The sequence below is a fragment of the Hordeum vulgare genome, chromosome 2H (genome assembly GCF_904849725.1).
Source record: "Hordeum vulgare subsp. vulgare chromosome 2H, MorexV3_pseudomolecules_assembly, whole genome shotgun sequence".
Classification (NCBI taxonomy): domain Eukaryota; kingdom Viridiplantae; phylum Streptophyta; class Magnoliopsida; order Poales; family Poaceae; genus Hordeum; species Hordeum vulgare.
The window spans coordinates 136,066,787-136,087,464 of record NC_058519.1 but is presented as its reverse complement, the minus strand read 5'-3'; the positions used below and the strand labels follow the sequence as shown (position 1 = coordinate 136,087,464).

At 41.8% G+C, this 20,678-nt stretch overlaps 1 protein-coding gene across 3 annotated transcripts; it reads right to left on the bottom strand.

Moving 5' to 3' along the window:
• Positions 1-5,107: 5,107 nt before the first annotated feature.
• On the bottom strand, positions 5,108-14,932 carry LOC123425544 (putative 1-phosphatidylinositol-3-phosphate 5-kinase FAB1C). 3 transcript variants are annotated; one of them, XM_045109236.1, is made up of 12 exons: positions 14,191-14,932; positions 13,237-13,941; positions 12,998-13,151; positions 12,385-12,723; positions 11,730-12,189; positions 11,398-11,657; positions 10,983-11,314; positions 10,777-10,903; positions 10,506-10,664; positions 8,946-10,421; positions 8,585-8,842; positions 5,108-5,761 (listed from the first exon to the last, which is right to left on the bottom strand). In XM_045109236.1, the coding sequence occupies exons 1-12, from the start codon at positions 14,439-14,441 to the stop codon at positions 5,507-5,509; spliced, it is 4,776 nt and encodes a 1,591-aa protein (XP_044965171.1). In that variant the 5' UTR covers positions 14,442-14,932; the 3' UTR covers positions 5,108-5,506. The 3 variants fall into 3 exon arrangements, with proteins under 3 accessions (XP_044965171.1, XP_044965173.1, XP_044965170.1); XM_045109238.1 differs by having other exon boundaries at positions 11,398-11,597; XM_045109235.1 differs by having other exon boundaries at positions 11,398-12,189.
• Between the last annotated feature and the right edge of the window lie 5,746 nt (positions 14,933-20,678).

Genomic DNA, 20,678 nt, shown 5'->3' with positions numbered 1-20,678 from the left:
AGAAAAAGTGACAAGGGACAATGCTACTATCTTTTTCCACACTTGTGCTTCGTAATAGCACCATGTTCTTCATGTTTGAGAGCCTCTCATTTCGTCACCACCATATGCTAGTGGGAATCTTCATTATATAACTTGGCTTGTATATTCCAATGATGGTCTTCCTCAAATTGCCCTAGGTCTTCATGAGCAAGCAAGTTGGATGCACACCCACTAGTTCTCCTTTTGAGCTTTCACATACTTATAGCACTAGTGCGTCCTTTGTATAGCAATCCCTACTCATTCACATTGATATCTATTAATGGGCATCTCCATAGCCCTTTGATATGCCGAGTCAATGTGACCATCTCCTCCTTTTTGTCTCACAACCACCACCACACTCTATTCCACCTATAGTGCTATATCCATGGCTCACCTCATGTATTGCGTGATAGTTATAAAAAGTTTGAGAAAGTACGAGTGAGAAAACAATTACTTGGCCAATAGGGGGGTTGTGCATGATTTACATTAGTTGTGTGAGGATGATGGAGCATAGCCAGACTATATGATTTTGTAGGGATAACTTTCCTTGGCCTTGTTATTTTGAAAGTTCATGATTACCTTGCTAGTTTGCTTGAAGTATTATTGTGTTCATGTCAATAGCAAACTATTGTTTTGAATCTTACGGATCTGAACATTCATGCCACACGAAAGAAGTTGCAAAGGACAACTATGCTAGGTAGCATTCGACATAAAAAATTCAGTCTTTATCACTTCCCTACTCGAGGACGAGCAAGAGTTAAGCTTGGGGATGCTTGATACGTCTCCAACGTATCTATAACTTTTTATGGTTTCATGCTATTATCTTGTCAAACTTTGGATGTTTTGTATGCCTTTTATATCTTTTTTGAGACTAACTTATTAACTCAGTGTCAAGTGCCAGTTCCTATTTTTCCATGTTTTTGACCCCTTTCAGAGGAGGATTTTAAACGGAGTCCAAACGGAACGAAACTGCCAAAAAGAATTTTTTCGGAAACAGAAAAAGATCGGGAAGCGTGAGAATCAGGGCACGGGGCCACCAGGGACCCCACAAGCCCCCTAGCCGCGGCCAGGAGCCCGCGCCTCCCAGGCTTGTGGGCTCCCTGGGCCACCTCTGCCCTAGGTCTTTCGCCTATAAATTCCCTAAAATCCTAGAAAAAATCAAGAGATCATCGAAAGTACTTTTCCGCCGCCGCAAGCTTCTGTCTCCGCAAGATCTCATCCGGGGCACGTTCTGGTGCCCTGTCGGAGGAGGGATTTGGATACGGAGGGCTTCTTCATCACCACCATGACCTCTCCGATGATGCGTGAGTAGTTCACCATAGACCTACGGGTCCATAGCTAGTAGCTAGATGGCTTCTTCTCTCTCTTGGATCTCCAATACAAAGTTGTCCATGATCTTCATGGAGATCTATCCGATGTAATCTTCTTTTGCGGTGTGTTTGTCGAGATCCGATGAATTGTGGATTTATGATCAGATTATCTATGAATCTTATTTGAGTTTCTTCTGATCTCTCTTATGCATGATTTCATATCCTTGTAATTCTCTTCGAGTTGTGGGTTTTGTTTGGCCAACTAGATCTATGATTCTTGCAATGGGAGAAGTGATTGGTTTTGGATTCATACCATGCGGTGACCTCATCCAGTGACAGAAGGGGTAGCGAGGCACGCATCATGTTGTTGCCATCAAGGGTAAAAAGATGGGGTTTTCATCATTGGTTTGAGTTTATCCCTCTACATCATGTCATCTTGCTTAAGGCGTTACTCTGTTCGTCATGAACTCAATACACTAGATGCATGCTGGATAGCGGTCGATGTGTGGAGTAATAGTAGTAGATGCAGAAAGTATCGGTCTACTTGTCTCGGACGTGATGCCTATATGTATGATCATTGCCTTAGATATCGTCATGACTTTGCGCGGTTCTATCAATTGCTCGACAGTAATTTGTTCACCCACCGTAATATTTGCTATTTTGAGAGAAGCCTCTAGTGAACACTATGGCCCCCCGAGTCTACTCCACGCCATATTTTCAGCCTTACACTTTTACTTCGTTGCACTTTCCGCCTTCAGATCTCACTTTGCAATCAATCTTGAAGGGATTGACAACCCCTTTATAACGTTGGGTGCAAGCTCTTTGTGTTTGTGCAGGTACTCTGGACTTGACGAGATTCTCCTACTGGATTGATACCTTGGTTCTCAAACTGAGGAAAATACTTATTGCTCCTGTGTTGCATCACCCTTTCCTCTTCAAGGAAAAACCAACGCAAGCTCAAGAGATGACAGAAGGTTTCTGTCGACGTAGCAGTGTTCAAAAACCAATGAACCACCAACATGAAAAATCCCAAAGCAGTAGCTAACAAGATACCATTGATCCTACTACAATATGCACTCTCTGTTTTGATCGGTTAAGGGCCAATTTCAATCAAGCATATAACAGAATTAACTGCAACAATACATAATCACCTTGAGTGGGAGTTCAGAAAGTCAGAATTTTCAGTTGTTTGGCAAGATAAAATTAATACAATTTCTTTACACTTTTAGTTCAAAATTAATTAAGACTTTTGCCTCGTAATCATGCCAAGAATATAGGACGTGAACTAATTTCAGTGCCATATATGGTTGGAATGCCCCTGATGACTATGGATAAAATCATCTTTTCAACTTTCTCTTGAAAGACAACTAATAGTCAACTAAATAGTTGTGAAGTTCCGTGGGGCTTCTATTTTCGAAATGAAAAGTTGGAGCCGGGGAGAGGCCCCTGATTATCAAAAAAACTAAATAGCCGTGAATTGTTTTGGAGATGGGAATTTTCAGTGCCATATATGGTTGGAATCTGAGTAGTAATACTCTACAAACAATGACAAAAGAAATAAGTAGTTGCTACCTTGTGTTACTTTAGAAGATCTTGATTGGGTTCTTTGAACAAGTAACGGAAATGAATATCTATTTTTATCTAAAGAAAAATAATCATTAGGAAACTATATTGAGAATCTGGAATATATAACCGAGGGATTCTAAAATGGCTAATAGGAACATATGTTAGATAAAAATTGTATATGTTAGAGAGAGGGCATCATGACCCTTCACGTAAGTAAGCCATGTTTGAAGGCACACATGTACATGTTTCTATACTTTTATAGAAACAATCCTGGCATGTAACATCAGTTCCAACATTCACCTAGACTTGACTAGGAGGTTATTAGAAGGTTGGTTAATATCCCCTAGACTTGACTAGGAGGTCATTAGAAGGTTGGTCGATATCTTCAGGAACAACCCATACTCTTAAATTTTTAGGAGTCTCTATCAAGTCAAAGATATGAAAGAGTACCGTATCTCCTTAAACACAGATCCTAAATGAACTAAATTTGACTCCATACTTAATATAGTCCCGTAGGGTAGCACGGTCATTTTACTAGTTCTTTTAATTACATCTATATCTATACTTATACTAGGGACTCTCTAGAAATTCACACATTAATCAGTAATTAGAAACTGTTAATCTTGTGGGGTCGAGTTATTACGGTGTAGATCAATTCGGAAAATTCCTTTATTACTAAAACTCTTGCACTAAGAAAAAAAAAGAACTAACCAACTTTTTTTTGAAGAACTAACCAACTAGCATCGCACCTAAAAAATCTGACCCAATTTTTCCTGGATCAACATCGCAGGTCTCTTTCTCACGTATGGCAGCCTTTTCCCAAGCTCAATAAGTGAGTCTCACCCTTATCTATTTCATTTAAAAATTAGAAAATATCCTTTTTTTCTCATAGCTCAATGTGTATATGTCTCTCTCAGGTCTATCCCCTTCTTTTTTTTTCCAAGATGCAGAAAATAAAAGCCGTTGGAATCAAATTAAATTTTATGGTGTAGAAGTAGATCTTTAGGCTTACTTCCCAAAAAAAGAGTACACGTCACGATTTGCACGGCCGGTCGTTTTGGATTAGAAAATAAATGTGCATGTACAGATCAATTTAAAAGGTGAACTGATTCCCGTGTTGCCCAAACGCACATGTCAGTAGGAGAAGAAGCAAGCTGCTGGATGCCTGGATCGATCGGTGTGCAAGCCTAATATAAGTCACAAACGTATCTAATGCTCAAAAAACCATGCACGCATCTCTCTTCCTAAAAAACATTCACGTACACATCTAATTGGATTACAACGAGACGTGTCGCTTTTTTCTTGCAATCCTTCTTTGTTATGCCGCCGTCGCTGCTCTTCATACATGAGTTCTCGGCGGACTTCTCCTCTACCGCCCTCTCTCATTGCAAAACCGCCTGCGCTGACCTGGGTATATAGGTTGCTGCTATTTGTCCTCTGAAAAAGGCTGGTGGAGATGCCAGTAGTAGAGGCGAACACCTTCCTAGTTGACATCAATATATTTAGAGGGATTCACATCCTGCTACTTATAACCCCTGTTGCGCCATGTTTTTGTTTGTTTTGATGTTATTTTTATATGCATTTCCTTTACCCAAGTCAAAATGTAAAAAATTCGACGACCTGTTTTGTAGTTAATCTCTTCAAGTAAGATCAATCGGATTGCTTTTCTTCAAAAATGAGGTTGTATCATATACGCCTACGTTGATGGACAGAAATAGTCATTAATTTTGTTTTGATACATCAATTAAATGGACGATATGTTGATCCATATTATCATGTTATTTCTTGCATTCCTACACTACATTGGCTATGATAAATTGGCATTATGGAAGGTTCAACTATGTTATTGATATTTATTCTGATAATGAAGTCAACAATTATGGTGCTTCTTTTTTTGTGTGAGCAACAAACAAGTAATTATTATACAATTAATTTTATGAAAGTGTTGAATGAGTTACACAAGAGAAAAAAAGGCATTTCACAGTTGGATATGAATTGTATTATTGTAATACCATTTCATTGCTTTGCGGTACACAAACTGCACAGTGTTAAGATTGTCCCTAAGAAGATGATAATGATTTACTTCGTCTTCCGATTATGATTCTATTCAAAGGCCTTATATGGCTGAAAGTGGCAAATCTCTTGAGTTCTAACATTAGAATTAAACAAGGTTATTTAGAAAAATAAAGCACTAGCCCGTGCAAGGGCACGGGTTCACGACTAGTTATTATTAATCACCAAAACCCAATTGGGACTCATCAATGCAAAAATCAATCCAGAGGATATGCAAGTGTGCCGACGAATGCACTTATTTGTATACTTGCCTACTTTGGGGTAGTAGCATACAACCTAATGTAGCAGAAGTACCTTCCTCTGCATTATATGATAACTTTTTTTGTAACTATGTTGGTCACAATGTACAACGATCACGCCTCCTATCTTTGGCTGGACACTGCAATTAGCATGCTTGGTATCCAGGGAGAGGGTGATCCTATCTATGCCTACAGCCCAATTGCCACAACTGTGTACAAAATGAATCAGCTGATCCTCACCACAACATTCGCTACTGCCACAACGCCTCTGGTGATCTAGTTAATCGCTAAGAGTAGTTGTTAAGAGGTCCATTGATCAGGGACGGTGAGGAAGTACTTGGACATGGCCTTCCTGAACCTCTTTTTGTACTGCATCGGGGATATAATGGTGGGGGCTTCATTCTTGGGGCCTCCCAGGATGCCAGAGGCCTTCACCCAAGTCTCGAGCTGTTTGTCCCAGGTGTATTGGCGCAAGTAATCGATGATGCCGATGACGAGTTCTTTCTTGTCCTCGTCGATTCCAACAAGAAGTGAGTAATCCATGACATCCGCTGACTGCAAAGCAGATAAGAGTTACAACCATCATTTTTCAGTAATACATGAACCCCTAAAATGCTACTTATGAGTAACGTGACTTGCACACAAAAATTATCCCAAAGTATATATGGCACTACCATTGTTGAAATAAATAAATAAGTAAATATATAACCAGGTGAGGAAAGGGTTCATTAGCATGAACATTTCAGAAAGCCGACTAGTAGACTTGGATGGTTCTTGTTAGTGGCTACATTATTTGCAAACTAAAAGCAACACATGCAGACTGGAAGATGAAAATATCACAGAAACAGAGTATTCTGACTCCAAATTTAACATGTTATAAATGAAATTTGATTAGAAAAATGTATAGAATCTGAATCTAGTGTTATTTTACATGTTAACCATTTTTAAAATGTTATTTAGGGTGCAACCTTAATCAATAGCGCATGCCACATCTTTCTTTCATACCGGTGCCGATCCGGATTGAAAATGAACACCTCAGCAAAACGAGGATTGGACACAAAAGAACTCATCTATAACCACACATGCACATCTTGCTAAAATCTCACAGAAAAAAATAATTTGATTTCTCATCTCATGCCGAGAGAGGGGCGACTTAGGATTGATAAAATTCAAATGCGTCGTGATTGTGTGAGCTCTGAGGCCATCGTTGGCGAGGGTGGGAAGGAGGATAAGTGACAACATGGATGTGATACCATGTGCCGAAAGGAAGGACGTGGACCTATTGGGGTCTTGACTCGTAGTTATTGGGTAAGGGGAGTGTGACATTTTTTTTCTCCCATGTTGCACGGGCTCTTTTACTAATAAACAAATAAATATATAACCAGGTGAGGAAAGGGCTCATTAACATGATCATTTCAGAAAAGCCGACTAGTAGACTTGGATGGTTCTTGTTAGTGGCTACATTAATTTCAAACTAAAAGCAAGGCATGCAGACTGTGGAAGATGAAAATATCACAGAAACAGAGTACTCTTTCATTACAGGCTGAAAAATGTATAGTTTGTACCTAAACAGATCCCAGCCTGTCAAGTCAGTTAAACAGTATGCACAAAAGACATATATAGCATACAAAATACAAATGGCAGAGGATAATTGGTGCTAATATGTTGCAACTTTAAGTATCATTAGATTTTCAATATATATATATATATATATATAGGACAAATTTTATCTACAAGCAGTGGTAGTTACCCTCTAGTCAATTGTCTTCCACGTGTCCCTTCTTATATGTAAACCCATTAGTGGAGGCGTCAATAGCATGCAGGTAACTAAAGTCTAATTAAATACTAATTGAGTAAATGGTGCGAGTTTGTTCAACAACCTTCTATTTCCTTGGCTGGCCGAATGCATGACGTGAATAGATTAGATACTTTATATGGTAAACGTGCTGGACCAAACACCTCTTGTATTGTTACCCCACATGTTCTATATAAAAAATACATCCTACCACTTAGGGTTAGTTATCCCACATGTTCTATATATTATCATGCGATAGTATATAGACTAATTTATATAGACTAATTTATCATTTTTATTATGTTTATATATTATATATAAGATTTTTCAAACTGAGTTACATGAAAAAATTACAAGTTAGCCCATAGTTTTTATTATATTTGTGAAATACATATATTTTTGTACGTAAAAAACAACATACACAAAATATGATACATACTATCAAAAAAATAGTATATATACTACCTAAACATTACTATACTACATAGTACGTGTACATACTCTCCAATTTAATAGATAATACATACAACATACAAAACGCAAATGGTGGTAACTACTATCGGTAGATAAAATTTGTCACCAAAGAATCTACTGTTCATCTCATGTGCGTGGATCTCACGTGCTACTCACCTCTCATCAGGGCTAGATTAGATACCACCCGACCCGTTTAGTATTTGTTACTACGTATTAATTATTTTTATTAGTTTATTTGGTGGTTATGCACGCGTTCTGGACGGGAGCTTATCTTTTTAATGCAAATCTATCTATTGGTACATCTTTATCCGCCTACAACGAACCAACTGCTTTCTCTACGTAAAACTAGCTTTATTTGAATATTCTTGTTACCAACAAGAAGTATCCTTATCCGCATACTATATTTTTTATGTATATACTTCATACTACATTTTTTATATACATACTCCATACTACATTTGTCATGTATATACTATATACTCCATACAACATTTTGTGCAAAAATACCCTAAATATTCAAACCCTTGTTAAGTGAATACGTACGTCCCTTCTTGTAAGTGGTCTACCTTTAATAATTAGCACGCCAAGGACACACACTCCATGGAATGTTTGTTAGAAATTAAAATATATGTCATCAAGGAAAAGTACATACTCCCGATTCTCATAGGAAAATGCACGTACTATTTACTCGTTTCTGCATAAGATAGTATATGGAATTTGTATAACATGAATTATTTATTTTAGAGAATGTAGTATGTAGGTGGTTGTGCCTTTCTAGGGAGTATGGAGTGGATGTAGTATGCAGTTATCCATTCAACGTGTTGCGTATCCATGTAGGCAAGAAATTAGCAGGTTGTTATAGGTTGTTACGAACAGTGATTATTTAATTTAATTACCTAATTGGAAATCTAGTTAGTTGAGTGCTAATGGATCCTTTCTGATCCGCTAACCCATCCAGCTTGCATAAACTTGGAGACACGTGGCAGTCAAATAAGTAGGAGGTAACTACCACTGCTTGTAGATAAAATTAATCATATATATATATATATATATATATATATATATATATATATTGGTTAAAATAGTATTCATAATAAGATATAACATACCGCAAGAAACGAAGTATCATTCCAGACAGCTCTCTCCAATCTTCGCTTTGCCCGGCTCCCTAAAAATATAGGCTTTGTATGCAATGCCTCTATGAGGTTTGAATCTAACAAGACTTTACTATCACCGGATGTGTAACGAGAGCGTAATGAACCCTTCAGATCATACACCCTAGGTATCTTTCTTTCAAAGAAAAGATTCTCCATCACCATTAGATCCATCTTCACTTCCCTCCCACTTTTCAAGCCCTTGACATTAACCTGAATTAGATGCAAAGCCAGCAAAATCAAATCTAGGGATATTGTTTAGTGTTGACAACTAGCCGTGGGGGGTAAATCATGGATGAGGCGAAGTACAACAAACCTGATATAATCCTACTATTTTTGCCAGGCAAGTTGGGCTACCAGACGTCAAGGATTCCATCAAATACTTGAAGTACTGAGGAGCGAATTCCACAAAAGAGTCCAGCTCTGTCTTGGTGACTTGTTTGATTATGAACCTCTCATCCAGTGTCCTTGCAAAGTAAACATTGCTTTTTCCACCTTGCGCAGACCATCTCTTGCAGCGACTTAGTGAACGGATGTAATCAATATCTTTTGGACAGCATTTATCTCTAAGGGCAGCAAAATGCTTTGCAAAATAGCAAATCACAGAGAACTTTGCATTATCTGCAGGAAGAGGGGTTTCGTCGTCGAAAGAAAACTTAAAATGAGTTCCCTTAGAATCCACATTGTCTTCTTGTGAGGGCAATGACTGCTCAAGTCCATGGCTTAACTCAGTAGCATTTGGAAGATGTGAAAAACTCAAAGTTGAATTTAGTTTTCGTGTGACTTTCTGCACATATTCATTTGAAGTCATGGCGTATGCAACAATACTGGTGGGTTCATCATCATAGACCGCAATAACGACATCTTCATTGCCAATCTGGGGCAGCAGCAGCCGTGCCCCATCATCAACCATATGTGAAGCAGATGAGATATGTGTGGGTGAACGAGTTAGAATAACATTTAATTTCTCTATGGCCCCAGGTGACCTTTGAGAACAAGCCCTCCTTATATTTGGCATTGGATCTTTTGTGATGCTTGTTAAACCCCCGAAGTACTCAGCAGATCTGAATGACGATAGATGCAATGAAGTAGGAGCTAATCCAGTGCGTTCTCGCTGACGGGATGCTACTGTAGAATCAAATGAGTGAATTCTAACAGGGGCATTCTTGTAACTTGGGTTATCCAACAAATTAAAGGATCCATTTTCATCAACTTTGGTGAAATCTTGTGGAAGATCATACTGTAACTCACTGGATCCAGTCCAAGCTAAATCAATGTTATCAGAAAAAATAGATGCGAGTGAGGGTAACCTATCAACAGGTTCCATACCAATGGCAGCTCTAGTGGATGGCCATTCTTTCTCTCCATTGAATTTGCTGAAGACCTTGTCAAGATCTTCTGTATCATCACCAGGATGATCAACTAGACCAATCTGCAATTTTTTCCCAGACATACTGTACTCGTCATCACTGAAGCAGACCTCTCTGGATAACAAAGGTTTTCTTGGACTTCCAGGTGACTGCAACAAACAAGTGGGTTTTCCAATATTTGTGTCCGCCTCAAGCAAATCTGTTTTCCACTCCTTCAGTCCAATGTCCAAGAGAAATTCGGTAGCAGGATTATTCTTTGAAACACAACCATTTGTTTCAATAAGTGAATCTATGTGACATAGCCTCCGATCCCAAAGGTAAGCATCAAGAATAAGACCACGTCTCAAGCGGTTGAGCTCCAGAATATCAATTGATGCCTGCACGTGGTGATTACTATCTCTAATAACTGGTAAGAGCAAAATCTGCAAAAGGAAAAATATATTAAAAAAATCAACATAAACATGTGTAACCCTTGAACAAGAAAAATATAAATCTAATTTCGTCACCTCGCATTCGTTTCTTTCCATTTTAAGCAAATCCTTCATCTCAATTATCTGCCTATGAATGCCTGTCTTGACCGGTTCATCCTCACTTGGAATATTCTTTTCAGTGCGATGGAGAAAATCAGATATCTCCCAGTGTAAGGATTTCATTTTGCCATATATCTTCAAACAGAAGTACATGGACATAATATTATTCACCCGGCCACAACAAATAAACAGAAACATATGATGCATGCAGTGAATATGGCTTGGTAATTTCGAGAAAATCACGTACCTCAACTGCCACCGTTTTGGTCCAGTCTTGTGGACTGCGACAGTTGAAACACAATACGGAGGGGGGGAGGGTAACTGATAGAATATCAACAGGAGAATATCGGAAGAAGGCCACCATGTTCCCATATCTGATAGATTAGCAGGTAACCTGAGATTTCATTCGAGGATTGACAACTTTAATTGGTAAGGGATATAGCTGACATGTACCCGTAGAAACGAAGACAGTCCCTTTGGAGAGAATGCCCACAGCTTGCAATTCGGTTAGCAGTAGAATGGTTTGAAAAGCTTAGCTCCAGGAATTTCCCAAATGACAGGCCCCAAGCAGCATCTGACATAATTACCCTCCTCGTAGCAGGTGGTACACCGTTCTTAGGTTCGCACTTGAGGCATCTATGCCACATCCATATCCTCCCATCACGCTCTCCTGGCAACTTCTGAGACAGAAGCCGCCTAACACGAATTGTTAAGCTTCCATGCTGATGAATATAGCACCTTACATGTGATTCTGATGGTTCTTTACATGATGGACAGCAATATGCCTGATGAAGGACATAGACAAAACATTATTTTTTAAAACTGTGATGATACTGAACATCAACATACAGATGAGCATGGGATGTACCTGATCAAATAAGTCTTGCCGGAGGTATCTCCCAAGTGGCTTATCAAAGCTACCGTAAAACTTAATGCGGAAGAGCTGTGGACGCTCACATACCAAGCTTTTGGGAATGCAAGTGCTTGACAGGGAAACTAAGATGCTCTGATGGTTGTCACTGGTAGGAAAGAATTTGCCAGAAAATTCATCCTGGTCATTACGGTCTCCTGCAGGACAGTCATGATGTCGTTTATGATTCCAATGGTCTACATCTTGACACTTCTTCCCTGGTACCACATCTTGACGGTTATTGTTTGCAATGAAAAACAAAGCAGAGTCATGAAAATGCATCACAATACCTGAAGTTCTTGGATCAAGATCCAAGAAATATGGAGATATTTTACTCCCTTCGCACGAACCGATTACATGGGGTAAGTAATCATCAACAGGAGATCCAGATTCCCTGTGCTCAACAGGAGATCCAGATTCCCTATGCTCAAAGATGAAACTTTCACCTTCCTCATTCAAAGATAATGACCTAGGTGATACAGAAATTTCCTCAAACATCCGTGAATCACCGCCTTGTACTTGTTTAAGTTTATGAGGCACGTCAACACCAGCAGATCCAGCAAAACAATCTGTGTCACCTCGAATATCTGGCCGCTCTGTCACGGGCCTTGAAGGACCTTCAGGAAGAGTTGCGCCTTCATCAGCGAAGAATGATGTTTCAAGAGACAGATGATAGGCGGCAAAGACTGCAAGTTGTACTGTACGCTTAATTTTTTTTAGTTCCTCTCGACAGGGACCTCTCAGTAAAACCTAAATAAATTGAGACATATTTGTTAGAAATATAATAAATGTGTAAGGGAATAGAAATTCAGTCTGAAAACCTGTCACATTATTAGCTAGTACTCTTTGTAGGTCATATATCAACCAAGTGTTTCATGCTTGATGTTAGCAACATTACTTCAATCAAATGTACATTGAATGATGGAACAGCAAAGAGATACTTACTGTGCAGCCCAAGCGCCTTGGGCAGCCTTCAAAGAACATCAGCGTTTTAGTTGATCTCCTGTTTGTCTGCTTTCCTGATGGGAATTCCAGATATTTCTGCACCTTGAACATTTCACACTGGCCTAGCCTAGCTGAAGAAATATTTTCAATTGATGAGGCAATTTGTGCTCCTGTGCATCTTGATATCCTCTCCAAGAGTGGCCTCTTAACATTTAGAACTAATGAAATTCCTTTTGCTAAGAGCTCCTGGGCATACGATGAGACACTTTTTTCAACTAGCAGCACATTTGGTTGCAAAGACTCTATATTTCTGACAATCGTTCTCAGGTGCTCTTTCTCCTGCATTAACAGCATTTCTTTAGCAAAAAAACATCTTACTCTTATATCTTATAAAGATGTCAATTGGGCCTGCCGGTCCGTTCACCATTGGGTTACACCATTTTTTGGATTTGGCACGAATGGTTAGGATGAGAGCGCATATGGATATTCTATATTGCATATAATGTAGAAGTAAACATCTTATTACACGGATAGTATTTCTTTTAACCATATCAAGGCCTTGTGCAAGTAATAAATAACAAAGGTGCAAATGAATAGTGAAAAGGGTACAAACCTGTTCAAGTATAGTGTCTATAGATGCTAATCTATTAGTGACCTTTTGGTACTCAAGCGCTCCCCCTAAAATGAGCAACTTCGCATTCCTATGCTCAGACATCATGCGTTTGTGTTTTAAGTTTTTGGAACAAACAACTCCCCTAACAAGATTGCTGCACAGAAATTAGAAGGAATTGCCCATGAGTTTCACGTGAGAGATGTATAATCATGTAAATAGCAGGAAAAGTAAGAGCATACCTATCAGTCGGATCCCTGGATGCTATACATTTGATTTTGACATAATCAGTAGGATCCATGCTGCCACCTTTCTTTGTATTTGGTCTCACATAACTAGCAGCTTGCCAGGATAAGGAGGACGCTATCTCAAGCCAACTTATGCATCCGTCATCGTTTCCGACACTAATACCTTCTCCATTCAGTAATTGAGCCACAAGAGCTCGAAAATGGCCTAGTACAGCATTCCTCACACCCTCTGTTTGGGCTATATCTGTGACCATGTCAACACCAACCAGTTTGTTTGTGCTAAAGCAGCCAAGGGCAAGAAGATTGCTTGACTCCTCAACCCCATCATCATCATCCTCGTCGAATCCAAATAATCTCGACTCGGCATCATCACCCTCATCTTCCGGCGGTGGTGGACGCCAAATATTGGCATCAAAATCAACTTGATGTTTATTTGTGTCGCTTTCCCCACTATTTTCAGCAATGGTACCGTTTAGCTTAGTACCATGATCAAGAGAATCCAAACTGAAACGGCCATTTCTCCTAGAAGTTTGTGTGCCGTTATTCTGCCAGGCCATCCAGGTCGGGCTCTCCAAGGGGCTTAGGGTCAAAGATCGGTTGAGCTCGCTAACAGAGTCAGTGTCTGAGAGTTCATTTAAGCAGTCATTCCCTGGGGTGAAAAACTTCCCAGGCCCGTCATTATCCTCGCCATCTGCTCGCCTGCACCCATGAAAACCAGTTCCACTACAAATTAGCACAATAAGTTAATTGATTATAAAACACAAGTCAACATATATAAACATCCATGAGAGTTACTCCCTGAATCACCGACTGTTATTTTCCTTCTAATAATCCACCTAACATGCTAAGACGTTGAGGTGGTTTATTTGCTGAGATTTCAAAACATTTCTCCATTGGAGCAAGTCAAATATCAAAACGGGGCGGTGAAACCGGGCCATGGCATCCTACCTGACAGCATGGCAGCGGAGAGGCTGTGGCGAAGAGATCTGGCGGCGGAGAGCGATGGCACGCCTGCCTCCGGATCTCGCTGCGGGGGGCGGCGAATCCACCGGAGATACGCCCCCGCTGCGCGGCGGTGTCGCAGGCGACGGTGGTGCGCTCGCCTGGCGGGCTTCTTCGTTGGCGGCGGGCGTGGAGCCGGTGATGAGGGATCGAAACTTCTGAACCGCCCCCAGCACCGAGAACTCCACCACTCCCATCGCCCGCAAACAGTGAAATCCACTCCAAAAAAGGATCAACCAAAACAAAAAACTTTAAAGAAATACTAAAAAGAGCTGGACGCCGCCGAGGCTAAAATTCCTCTCCGGCGACGAGAAAGCAACGGCGGCCCGATTTGGCAAACGTGCGGGAATCCTTCTTCTCTTTCTCTCTCCTTATTCTTCTTCAGCTTTGCGGCAGTGTCTTTGTACAAGCGGCGGCTAGTTAGTGTGAGGCAGTTGGGGGTCAGCCAATGCCTGACTGGTCGGGGAGCATAGGTCGGGTTGCCGGCGGGCCGTCGTGCGGCTGCGCTACGAGCGCGCCAGGGCAGGTGTTACCGAGACGTTGACACGCGACGTCACGACGGTGAGGGAGGAGAGCATGGCTCAGAAGGAATGGGAAGCTTGGAGGAGAGAAGAGAAGTTTTTCCTTTTCTTTTTTTGGTTGAGTATAGAGAAGAGAAGAAGCTTTCGGCAATGGCGGTAATTACGGACGTAGCAGGGAAAGTGGGTGGCGTTTTAATTGCCGACGGAGAAGGAGTATTTCTTAGAGCAAAACTTGGGCGGCGTTTAGGAGGCAAGATTTAGTAGAGTTAATGATTTATCCAAATGTATCGTATTTTTAGCTGTTCAGATCCAACATTTTTCTTTACAGTTGGGTTTAGGGTCATCTCAAACGGATTTCACAGCAAAATGACATCATATGAGTGTGTGAATTGTCCGTGCAGCTGAGCAAATGTTCTCGTAGCTCCATGCCCCATTTACCTGTTCACTATCTCAACCATTTCTTCTTTCCTCCCCGTCCACTTGTGTCATCGATTCAACCTCGCTATTTCGACGACTGAACACAGCAACAACCCGATATTTTGTCTTTGTTTTTCGACGGTTCTTGGAGATTATTCAAGCATGTGGTTGGCGAAGGCAGGTTAGATTCGGGGTGGTGGTGGTGGTCGGTGCTATGTAACGGTGGTCGTAAGGCCTGCGCGGTGGACGGGGTTGTCGGAGTTGAAGTAGCCGAGGAGGTAACAAGGCGCGAACGTGAATAGGAGTGAAGACGTGGATCTCTCTATGTATATCATTACGACGTGGGGAGGGGCGCTTGACGGCGATGACACGGTGATACGTTTTAAACGTATCTATAATTTTAATCGTTTCTGGCTATTATAATATCACTTTTGAATTTTTTTCATAGCAATTTTATTTATTTTTGTGCTCTAGCTTATTAATTCAGTGAGCAAAGTCAGCTATTTGTTTTCTGCATGTTTTGACTTTTTAGAAAATCGATATCTACGAAGCTCAAATAACTTAAGGTTTACGAGGATTTCTTCTGGAAGATGAAGATTTCAGAAAATACCGGAAGGGGTCACGGGCACTGACACGTCTCAAATGTATCTACTTTTCAAAAACTTTTGCTATTATTTTGGCTTCTAATTTTTATGATTTAAATAAACTAACCTGGACTTGTATGATTTGAATGAAACTAATCCGGACTGAATCTATTTTCAGTATAACTATCTTGATGTTATTTTTATGCAGAAATAAAAGTGCTCCAAATTGGACGAAAACTTTTGGAGAAATATTTCAAAATATATGAAGAATAACAATGCGAAGATGGGCCAAAGGAGGGCCACCAGGCCTCCGCACGGCCTAGTGGCACGGCCACCCCATGGTCGTGTGGGCCCCTGTGTCACCGCCTTTCAATGATTTTTTTTTTGCCAAAAATCCTCTATATACCACAAAACATAAACGCATTTTATGATACGTTACCATCGTCGCGTCCTATTCTTCATCTGGAAATTCGATCTCGAGACTGGTTTGGGCTTCAAAGAGCGGGATTCATCCTTGTCGTCATCACCAACCCCTGTTTAACTGTTGGAAATATGCCCTAGAGGCAATAATAAAATGGTCATTATCATATTTCCTTGTTCATGATAATCGTCTATTGTTCATGCTATAATTGTATTAACAGGAAACAGTAATACATGTGTGAACAAATAGATCACAAAGTGTCCCTAGCAAGCCTCTAGTTGGCTAGCTCGTTAGTCAATAGATGATCATGGTTTCCTGATCATGGGCATTAGATGTCATTGATAACGTGATCACATCATTAGGAGAATGATGTGATGGACAAGACCCAATCCTAAGCATAGCACTAGATCGTACTGTTCGTATGCTAAAGCTTTTCTAATGTCAAGTATCTTTTCCTTCGACCGTGAGATTGTGCAACTCCCGAATACCGTAGGAGTGCTTTGGGTGTATCAAACGTCACAACGTAACTGGGTGACTATAAAGGTGCACTATGGGTACCTCCGAAAGTGTTTGTTGGGTTGGTACGAATCGAGATCGGGATTTGTCACTCCGTGTGACGGAGAGGTATCTCTGGGCCCACTCGGTAGAACATCATCATGAGCTCAATGTGACTAAGGAGTTAGCCACACGATGACGTGCTACGGAACGAGTAAAGAGACTTACCGGTAACGAGATTGAACAAGGTATAGATATACCGACGATCGAATCTCGGGCAAGTTCTATACCGACAAACAAAGGGAATCGTATACGGGATTGATTGAATCCTTGACATCGTGGTTCATCCGATGAGATCATCGTGGAGCAAGTGGGAGCCACCATGGGTATCCATACCCCGCTGATGGTTATTAGCCGGAGAGGTGTCTCGGTCATGTCTGACTGTCTCCCGAACCCGTAGGGTCTACACACTTAAGGTTCGATGACGCTAGGGTTATAGGGAATTGTTATACGAGGTTACAGAAAGTTGTTCGAAGTCCCGGATGAGATCTCAGACGTCACGAGGAGCTCCGGAATGGTCCGGAGGTAAAGATTGATATATAGGACGGATGGTTTCGGACACCGGAAGTGTTTCGAGCATCACCGGTAACGTACCGGGACCACCGAGACCACCGGAGGTGGCCCCGGGGGGTCCACCGAAGGGGGGCAACGACCCCGGGAGGTAAGGTGGGCCAAGTGGGGAAGGGAACCAGCCCCTAGGTGGGCTGGTGTGCCTCCCCACTTAGCCCAATGCGTGGGGGAGAGAAAGGGGGGGCAAACCCTAAGCCAGGTGGGCCTAAGGCCCACCAGGGGTGCGCCACACCCCTCCTCCCCCCTTGGCCGCCACACCAGCCCCCATCTAGGGATGCCGCCCCCCAGGAGAGGGAAACCCTCAAGGGGGTGCAGCCCCTCCCTCCCCCTATATATAGTGGGTACTTTTGGCCATTGGAGAACAGACTTTGGCCTCTCTCTCGGCGCAGCCCTGCCCTTCTTCCTCCTCCTCTATGCCGGTGATTGGCGAAGCCCTGCCGAGAGACCTCGTCTCTCCATCGACACCACGCCATCGTGCTGCTGGAGTTCTTCCCCAACCTCTCCCTCCTCCTTGCTGGATCAAGGTGCGGGAGACGTCACCGGGCTGCACGTGTGTTGAACGCGGAGGTGCCGTAGTTCGGCACTAGATCGGAATCGATGCGAGTACGACTCCATCAACCGCGTTCTAGCAACGCTTCCGCTTAGCGATCTTCAAAGGTATGAAGATGCTCTTACCCCTCTCTCGTTGCTGGTCTCTCCAAAGGAAGATCTGAATATGCGTAGGAAAATTTTGAATTTATGCTACGTTACCCAACAGTGGCATCCGAGCTAGGTTTTCTATGCGTAGATTCTATGCACGAGTAGAACACAAAAGTTGTGGGCGATGATTTGTCAATTTGCTTGCCGCTACTAGTCTTATTCTTTTCCGGCGGTATTGTGGGATGAAGCGGCCCGGACCGACTTTACACGTACGCTTACGTGAGACTGGTTCCACCGACAGACATGCACGCCGTGCATAAAGGTGGCTAGCGAGTGTCTGTCTCTCCTACTCTAGTCGGATTGGATTTGATGAAAAGGGTCCTTATGAAGGGTAAATAGCTTTGGCATATCATCGTTGTGGCTGTCACGTAGGTAAGAAGACGTTCTTGCTAGAAACCCAAATCAGCCACATAAAACTTGCAACAACAATTAGAGGACGTCTAACTTGTTTTTGCAGGGTTTGACATGTGATGTGATATGGCCAAAGTTGTGATGTTGCATGTATGATGCATGAGATGATCATGTTATTGTAATAGGTTTCACGACTTGCATGTCGATGAGTATGACAACCGGCAGGAGCCATAGGAGTTGTCTTAAATTATTGTATGAGATGCAACGCCATGTGCTTACTACTTTTACTTCATTGCTAACGGTTAGCTATAGTAGTAATGGTAGTAGTAGTTGGCGTGACGACTTCACGGAGACACGATGATGGAGATCATGATGATGGAGATCATGGTGTCACGCCGGTGACGATGATGATCATGCGATGCCTGAAGATGGAGATCGAAAGAGCAAAGATGATAATGGCCATATCATGTCACTATATGATTGCATTGTGATGTTTATCATGTTTTACATCTTATTGCTTAGAACGACGGTAGAATAATAAGATGATCCCTCTTAAAAATTTCGAGAACGTATTCCCCTAAGTGTGCACCGTTGCGAAGGTTCGTTGTCTCGAAGCACCACGTGATGATCGGGTGTGATAGATTCTAACGTTCGCATACAACGGGTGTAAGCCAGATTTACACACGCGAAACACCTAGGTTGACTCGACGAGCTTAGCATGTACAGACATGACCTCGAATACAAGAGACCGAAAGGTCGAACATGAGTCGTATGGTTGAACACGATCAGCATGAAGTTGCTCACCATGGTGACTAGTCCGTCTCACGTGATGATCGGACACGGGTTAGTCAACATGGATCATGTATCACTTAGATGACTAGAGGGATGTCGATTTAAGTGGGAGTTCATACTTAATTTGATTAAATGAACTTAATTGTCATGAACTTAGTCTAAAAGTCGTCTTTATAAATATTGTAGATGGCCAACGTCAACCTCAATTTCAACGCATTCCTAGAGAAAAACAAGCTGAAAGATGATGGTAGCAACTATGCGGACTGGGTTCGCAACTTGAAGCTCATCCTTGAAGCAGCTAAAAAGGCTTATGTCCTTGATGCGCCGCTAGGTGACCCTCCCGCTCCCGCAGCAGCCCAGGACATTCTGAACGTCTGGCAAACGCGGAGTGATGACTACTCTCTGGTTAGGTGTGGCATGTTATATAGTTTAGAAACGGGGCTCCAAAGGCGTTTTGAGCAACACGGGGCATATGAGATGTTCTAGGAGCTGAAGCTAGTTTTTCAAGCTCATGCCCGTGTCGAGAGATATGAAGTCTCCAACAAGTTCTTTAGCTGTAAGATGGAGGAGAACAGTTCTGTCAGTGAGCACATACTCAAGATGTCTGGGTTACACGGTCGTCTGACTTCACTTGGAGTCGAACTTCCGGATGATGCTATAATTGACAGAATCCTCGAGTCTCTCCCACCAAGCTACAAAGGCTTTGTGCTTAACTACAACATGCAAGGGATGGAGAAGACCATTCCCGAGTTGTACTCGATGCTCAAGTGTGCAGAAGTAGAAATCAAGAAAGAGCATCAAGTGTTGATGGTCAACAAGACCACTAGTTTCAAGAAAGGCAAGGGTAAGAAGAACTTCAAGAAAGACTACAAAGTTGTTACCGCGCCCAGTAAGCCAGATGCCGGGAAGAAGAAAAAGAATGGACCCAAGCTTGAGACTGAGTGCTTCTATTGCAAGGGAAAAGGTCACTGGAAGCGGAACTGCCCCAAATACTTAGCGGACAAGAAGGCCGGCAACGTTAAAGGTATATGTGATATACATGTTATTGATGTGTACCTTACCAGCGCTCGTAGTAGCTCCTGGGTATTTGATACCGGTGCTGTTGCTCACATTTGCAACTCAAAGCAGGAACTGCGGAGAGACTGGCCAAGGACGAGGTGACGATGCGCGTCGGGAATGGTTCAAAGGTCGATGTGATCGCCGTCGGCACGCTACCTCTACATCTACCGTCGGGATTAGTTTTAAACCTTAGTAACTGTTATTTAGTACCAGCTTTAAGCATGAACATTATATCAGGGTCTTGCTTAATGCGAGACGGCTACTCATTTAAGTCAGAGAATAATGGTTGTTCTATTTATATGAGTGATATGTTTTATGGTCATGCTCCGCTGGTGAATGGTTTATTCTTGATGAATCTGGATCGTGATGTTACACATGTTCATAGTGTGAGTACCAAAAGATGTAAAGTTGATAATGATAGTCCCACATACTTGTGGCACTGCCGCCTTGGTCATATCGGCGTTA